Here is a 7,063-nt window from a genome sequence, read left to right as displayed (position 1 = left end):
AATTTTCTACAAAGAGTGTACAGCTGTTGGCGAACGCCATAACAGCGTCGCTGGTTCTGCTTTCTCTACACTGGATAAATGTGTAAAATGGGTGTGATAAATGAGTGTGGTAGTGAACGAGGGCAAGACGAAATATCTCCTGTCATCAAACAAACAGTCGTCGCACTAGCGACTTAGCTCTCACGTCACAGTTAAAAGTCATAACTTCGAAGTCGTAGATCATTTCGTCTATATTGGAACCAGTATCAACACCAACAATACCGTCAGCCTCGAAATACAATTCAGAATAACTCTTGTAACCAGGTCTTACTTCGGACTGAGTACCCAATTGAGATATAAAGTCCTATCTCGACCAACAAAGACCAAATTCTATAATCACTCATTAATCCCGTCCTGTAATATGGTGCAGAGGTATGACGGTGATAACATCTGGTGAATCGACGTTATAGACCTTTGCGCATTGGCCACGGCGAATACCACATTCGATGGAACGATAAGCTGTATGAGATATAGGACAACATTGAAATAGTTTAGCGTTTAGTAATAAAGGTATATATACCTTATCTATATATATCTAAATACAAAAAAAAAAAAAGCTATGAATATTATATCTAAAAACCGATATATTTCATATCAGGTTTATTTTTATTTTATTTATATAAATATGCAACTTAATATTACACAAATTATTTACCTATCCCAATTTTTTTTGCATCTACTTCATAAATCAGCAATCTCCACATTTTAACAACGAATACTTCTGCTTCTTCGTCTAGGACCTAAATAAATATATTTCTTTATATATCACAATATTTAAAATTCCCTAAATATTACTTACCATTTGCACATCATCCAAAATGCTTTGAGGTGAACTTCCAGCAAGCACCTTTGAACATATAAAATCCACAAGAGTCGGTTCGGGCTCCCCAATATATTCAATAATCTTTTTATTTATCCATGGCCGAATTTTTCGTTCCATAAGGTTGTTGTCGATTTCATTTCGATCAAGTTTATAATTAAACAAATCCTCCTTTTGTGTAGGAATCCTGTCAATAATGCTCTTAATATGACGCCGTTTTTCATCATGTATCCTAGTATTATTTTCCTCCTTTTTGTTATTCACTGTTTCTTGACTGGCAGTATCATTCTTACCATGTTTTTTCGAATTAAGTTTTCCGATATTTGAATTTTGGCGGTCTGTCTGTGCTGTACTTCCTCCACTTCTTGATTGATTGTCATCATAATCTATGTTAAAATAATACAATTTAATCTTTATGTTAATGCGAGAAATTGTCAAAAAGCAAAATATGTTACCCAATGGAACCAATTTCCGTCTCTTTGAGTTATTTTCATCGTCCATATCCTCGTCAGCGTTAAAAACTCCTGTCGCCTCAATTTTCTTTTTTTTTGAGTTAGCACCTAAATTAAGACTAATAACGGTTGCTTGTGTGGGCGGCGTGGTAACATCTGTCTTCTGAGATCTGGAATTGGTTACACTCTGTAATGTGGTCGATGGTGTCGAGCTGGTTGCATGAGTATTCACGACAGGTACAAAATCTCGTGACTCAGAACCATGGCGACTGTAGTTGGTCTCTATATTTGACGTGGAATCAGCTCGAGAATTCGCATCGTCGTTTGAAATTGACTCTATAGAATATGATTTTGATAGAGCATTTATTTCTCCTTCATCGTTTGAATTAACATCAAGTAAGAGTCGTTTGCTTTCAATTGATTGTAATTTTTCTCTAATACGCTCCTTCTCACGTTCTTTCCGTTGAATATTTTCCAAATTTACATCAATTAATATTTGAGGTTTATACAATTTTTCGTGTTCCTTCTTTGCCCTCTCATATTCTTGTGAAGGATTCTCATATTCCCCACTGAATATTTTATTTCGCAGTTCTTCCAATTCTTCCTGTTCTTTATTGCGATCCTTAGCGTCAAGATCTGCTTCTCGGACGCGATCTCCTAACCTTCTCTGCAGTTCTCGACCTCTGCAAGAACACAGTAAATATAGATTTAAAAAATATTTACACAAATTTTTGTCAATAAAAATTTTTACGCCTTACTTATAATATTTATGATCATCTCTTTCATCATCATAGTCTTCAACGAATTCTTTAAGTCTTTTGGCTTCCTTCTCACGCTCTTCTAGTTTCATTTTATCCTTAATTCGTATCTTTTAATAACATATGTTAAGAATATTTTTAATAAATTTACACTTCATGCACTGTCATATTTCCATACCTTTTCGTACTCTTTCGCCTTTCGTTTTTCCCTTAACTCCCAGTTTTTTAGTCTTTCTTGGTAAGCTTCTTCTTTTTCTCTGGCCTTTTTTTCAGCTTTCTTACGTTCTCTTAGTTCTTCCTCAACTTCTTTTTCTCTTTGTAGATCTTTAATATTTTTTACAATTTTTTCTTCTCGTTCCCTATGTCGAAATAATATAAATAAATTTGGTTACAATCCTATGAATACATAAATTAGAAAAAGTACAGTAAAATTAAAAAAAAAATACACTTTATAAAGTAATTTTACTAAAAAATAACTTACGAATAAATAAATTATTATTATAGTGTAGTATATCACAAAATATGTGGTTAAGGGACCCTTCTAAATATATGTACCTTTCTCGTTCTCGTTCACGTTCACGCTCTCTTTCTCGTTCCCTTTCACGCTCCTTTTCTCTTTCTCTTTCTCTTTCACGTTCACGTTCACGTTCGCGTTCTCTTTCACGTTCCTTTTCACGCTCCCGTTCCCGCTCTCGCTCTCTTTCGCGTTCCCTGTATTCTCGGTCACGTTCTCTTTCGCGCGAACGAGACTTACTTCTTCTTCTTCTGCTTTCCCGTTCCTTATCCTTTCTGTTGGGTGACACGCTGCTGGAGTGGCGGTCCTTTCGACTGGTCACTCTTTCGACTTTATCAAGTGGGACCTTTTTTTCTGTAGCATCCCAATCTTCGTCACTTATATCGTCTTTAATAACATCAGGTTTTCGATCCTTTTCTCTTTCTTTTTCATATTCTCTATCCTTATCCTTCTCCTTTTCTCTCAATTTTTCTTTTTCCTTTTCTTTTCTGTGTTCATCGGCCTCTGCCCTTTTTCTGAATTTTCCGATTTCGCTGCTAATCAAATTTCTCTTTTCCTCTTCTAGATTAGTTTCGTTAAGGACTTTTGTCATTTTATCTTCCGTCCGAGCCATTTTAGATTTATTTATTCTACCTCCGAATACGTCACCACGAGAATTGGAATCAAATTCATCGAATTCATGCTTATGCTCATCAAGTATTTTTCTCATTTGACTAAGAACATAATCATCTTCTGATTTCTCGTCTACCGCAGAAACATTGATTCCGTTTTTCAATTCTTCTTCCTTGTAATTGTCTAAAAGAAGTTTATTTTTCGCATCAACTTTAGCCACAAGTTTCTTCCCATCTAATTCCAGTTCACTTAGAAGACGTACTGCTCGCATACCCGCATTAGGCCCGCTATAAATTTAAAAAATAAAATTCAATTATATTCTGCATTTTATAATTTACAACTTAAGTCTTACTCATATTCACAAAAACCAAAAGTGGAAACTCGTTTCCAATTCACCACTACACCACAAGCTGCCAATATTCTTTTGATCAACGCTTCAGGCACTCGTTCACTTATATTTCCTGCAGTAAAATAAGTATTTCAATATAAATAGCATAATGTTTTTTTCTACACTTACCCACAAAAACCGTAATAATTGGACCACGAAACTGGGGAACCGGATCAGGTAAACGTTGGTAAACTGTGGGCTGGGAGCTGATAGTAGCAGAACTTCTATAATTCCTTGCTGATGGTATAGGAGGCATCATCTATTTATCACATAATATAATTTCATATATAAGATTTAGAATCTTTGATATACAACTTACATGAGGAGGTGGTATAGTCGGATTCATATAAGGTGGTATAGGTGCGCGAGATGGGTACGACATAATGCTTGGAGTAATTTGTTAAACTGATTACTTCAATATTACAGCAAATTCTTTTTAAACACCGGTGACTTCTATGTAATTCAATTCAAAAACCGTTCAGTATTGTTAAAAAGTTTTTAAATTCAATTATATTTTCACGCACACATTTTTACAAAAATCAAAGATTTTGCCACACACTGATTGCCTTCTTATTTCTATCAAATGATGGCGGACAAACTAAATGATGCCACATTACTAAAAAAAAGATATGCAAGGAAAAATTCCGGTAACGATTACATATCAAGTGTTGCCAGATTCATGTCCTAATTACTTATTAAAAAAAAGAAACCACAACACCAGGGATAAATTTATTTATCTCTGTCACACTATAATTAAATTTTCTATGGTTATGTGTCTTGATATCGTTTTCTTATGTCGATAATAGTTTTTAATCCATATTGGCAAATCAGCTTTTCTGTATTTCTCTCATGAACTTCTCGTTTTATTTTCAGTTTTCGCGGGAAAAACGAATTTTTTGAGGCTGGAATGTTTGTTAGCAGAAATTAGCAAACTAATACTAATAAGTTGAATTTGAGAATGGCATCATAGCAACTTTTTTTAATTAATCTTTGGAATTTTCATATCCCGAATTCAATAGAAATACGGTCAAAATATTTGTTACTATTTTCCTTAATAACAAATCCACCAGGTATACGCGAATTAACGTGAAAAATTATGGATGTCTTACAAACCATCTGACCACCTGACTGAACATTATCCATGACGGAACTTTGCGAGATTTTACGTACAATAAAACCCTATTCATCTACAACTTTCCTCAAGATGCGTGACAGTTCATACCGAAACTTCGAATCGGAGGGTAACACATTTTTTTTTACAAAAAATGGCGACTGTCGTTAGACCAAGCGTAAAGAGATAAGAGCGGCCAACATTGTCTTCGTGATGAAAATATTTAATATGAAGGTACTCATTTTAAAGCATACTTCGACCTTTTTTGTCAAGGCAAATGTCTGAGGCAAAGCAAAGCTTTAATGTGAATTGGCCATAAATCAGCACTGAACTTGTTTACAGCGCAATTCGGTAAGCAGTCTCTAGTCGCTTTTGAGACATTTTGAAGTAAAGCCTGAATTCGTTACTATTCACTAAACAGCAGATTAGATCCGCTCGTTTACAATTGAGAGATTTTTGTGACTATCACGCACTGAATTGCAAAATAGTTGAGAGTCAAAAATTTGTGTCCAACGGGGCATCTCGACTTTAATGTTTAAATCTAGTACTTTGATGCAGAGAGATTTTAAATTAAAGATGTCTTGTGCAAATATGTCAGTCAATATAATAGGGGTATTCTCTTGATCTTGCAAAACCCCTGCACGATGCAAGAATTGCAGATTTTGCCACTTAATACAACGAACACACGCAAAAAAAAATTTGCAAGGGATGTAAAATACGTCAGACCAAAACCTATGTTTATTTGCGGGCAATGTCACGCAAAAATATAATTGCAACCCTGGTTTAGCTGTTATTTTACATAAAGTCATATTTTGACGTTAAATTGTTGACGAAGGTAAATTTTAAATCGATTTCATACTTTCTATTTAAATTATAAAGATTTGTTACAATTTTCTTTGTTAAAAATGTATGCAAAAGTTGCGCCAATTCACAATAGCCATGCACAATAGTCATTTGAAATAAATTGACCGAATCAGCCGTTCCTATATCATTAGATTCTGTAATGGGTGCTCTCGTGCCCTTGTATATTTCGGTATAGGATTTTTGCAATCTGCAATTTTGCAAGAGCAAAAGAATCCCCCTAATAATTATTATTTTGGACGTTAAGTGTTTGAGTCTTGCAAGTTGTAAGAGTATTAAATGCCTATTCTTTTACGTAATTTTTTTACCTTCTATATGTTTGAGTTGCTTACAAAATATAAAAACCGACATTAGATATGTAATATATCTATGTTGATCTTTATAAGTGAAGTGTCATGTGCTGAGCACAATGACCGCGACAAACTGCAGCAGCACGACAGTGAACTGAAAATGGCATTGTGAACCCTACTATATGAACATTTAAATAGAAGGCAGCAACATAACAATGGCGGTCATATACGCAGGGCAACACAGCTCACTATTTTGCACTAACACAATTTCGTTGTGGCCATACTAATACCTTTCACTTCAATGAAATTTTAATATTTTGTTCAAAGTGAAATTTTGTATGCAAAAAAGAAACAAATAGGTAAATACTTTTGTGTGAAATTATCAATTGTTATTACAAATGTTATAATGATATAGCTTTAATAGAACTATTTTATGATTTTATTTGTAAAATAACGTCAAGTTTGTAAGAGCTGTAAATGATTTTACATTTTACATATTAGTAGCACCACCACTCTACCTCATCTCTCTACCTTCAACACTACTGTCGTTGGCAAATATAAGAATACGTTGAAGTTAAAGTGCCCATACACGACACACAAGTGCGTTCGATCGATATGTGTGCGCATGCGGTTTACTCGTGTATGGGTTTGTACGCGTACCGATCCATGTTCACGAAAATTTTAGATATTTTTCGATCGGTGTGCGCACATGTGTGTCGTGAATGGAGTTGTGTGCGCACAAAATCTCATTTCTCTTGTGTCGCCGAACAGTGAACATCGCGGACGAACAATGGTAAGTGTTAATGGAGGCACCTGATTTAGAGGCTACAAAAAATCGATTTTTTTTGGGAGGGAAAGAAATAATTGATTCAAGCGAAAATTCTTGGCTTCATAGTTATATATTTGAACATCTTTCACAAATTTTTTGGATACGAAATCTTTGATATTCTACCTTTGGGAAGCAATTGGCCGATGCATCCCGCATGTGCATTTTTCGGACGGCGGGCAGAAAAAAATTCAAAGATATTCATATTTTTTAATAATTTATCTTCTAGTTAAACTAAGAAAATTCAAAAAAAAAGTGTAAAATTTTACTTTTTTTTTAAATTGAAAAAAAGTGGTTTTTGACCAAAAAATTTTACTTTATGTTGTTTAAAAATATGTTCAAACTTGACTTTTCTTAATTTTTTTTAGTTTAAATAGAAAATAATTTTATGC

The 7,063-nt window shown here is 34.2% G+C and overlaps 1 protein-coding gene across 2 annotated transcripts; it reads right to left on the bottom strand.

The window, feature by feature from the left end:
* Positions 1-643: 643 nt before the first annotated feature.
* Positions 644-4,196, bottom strand: LOC108970879 (RNA-binding protein 25). Of its 2 annotated transcripts, none has more exons than XM_018936561.1 (9): positions 3,903-4,195; positions 3,713-3,842; positions 3,548-3,656; positions 2,625-3,482; positions 2,248-2,428; positions 2,070-2,179; positions 1,315-1,994; positions 839-1,245; positions 644-779 (listed from the first exon to the last, which is right to left on the bottom strand). In XM_018936561.1, exons 1-9 carry the CDS (start codon positions 3,963-3,965, stop codon positions 687-689), a joined length of 2,631 nt encoding a protein of 876 aa, XP_018792106.1. In that variant the 5' UTR covers positions 3,966-4,195; the 3' UTR covers positions 644-686. The 2 variants fall into 2 exon arrangements, with proteins under 2 accessions (XP_018792106.1, XP_018792107.1); XM_018936562.1 differs by lacking the exon at positions 644-779 and having other exon boundaries at positions 863-1,091; positions 1,153-1,245; positions 3,903-4,196.
* Positions 4,197-7,063: the final 2,867 nt, after the last annotated feature.

The sequence above is a fragment of the Bactrocera latifrons genome, unplaced genomic scaffold (assembly GCF_001853355.1).
Source record: "Bactrocera latifrons isolate USDA-ARS-PBARC rearing strain unplaced genomic scaffold, ASM185335v1 scaffold_312, whole genome shotgun sequence".
Classification (NCBI taxonomy): domain Eukaryota; kingdom Metazoa; phylum Arthropoda; class Insecta; order Diptera; family Tephritidae; genus Bactrocera; species Bactrocera latifrons.
This window is presented reverse-complemented; position numbering and strand designations above follow the sequence as displayed.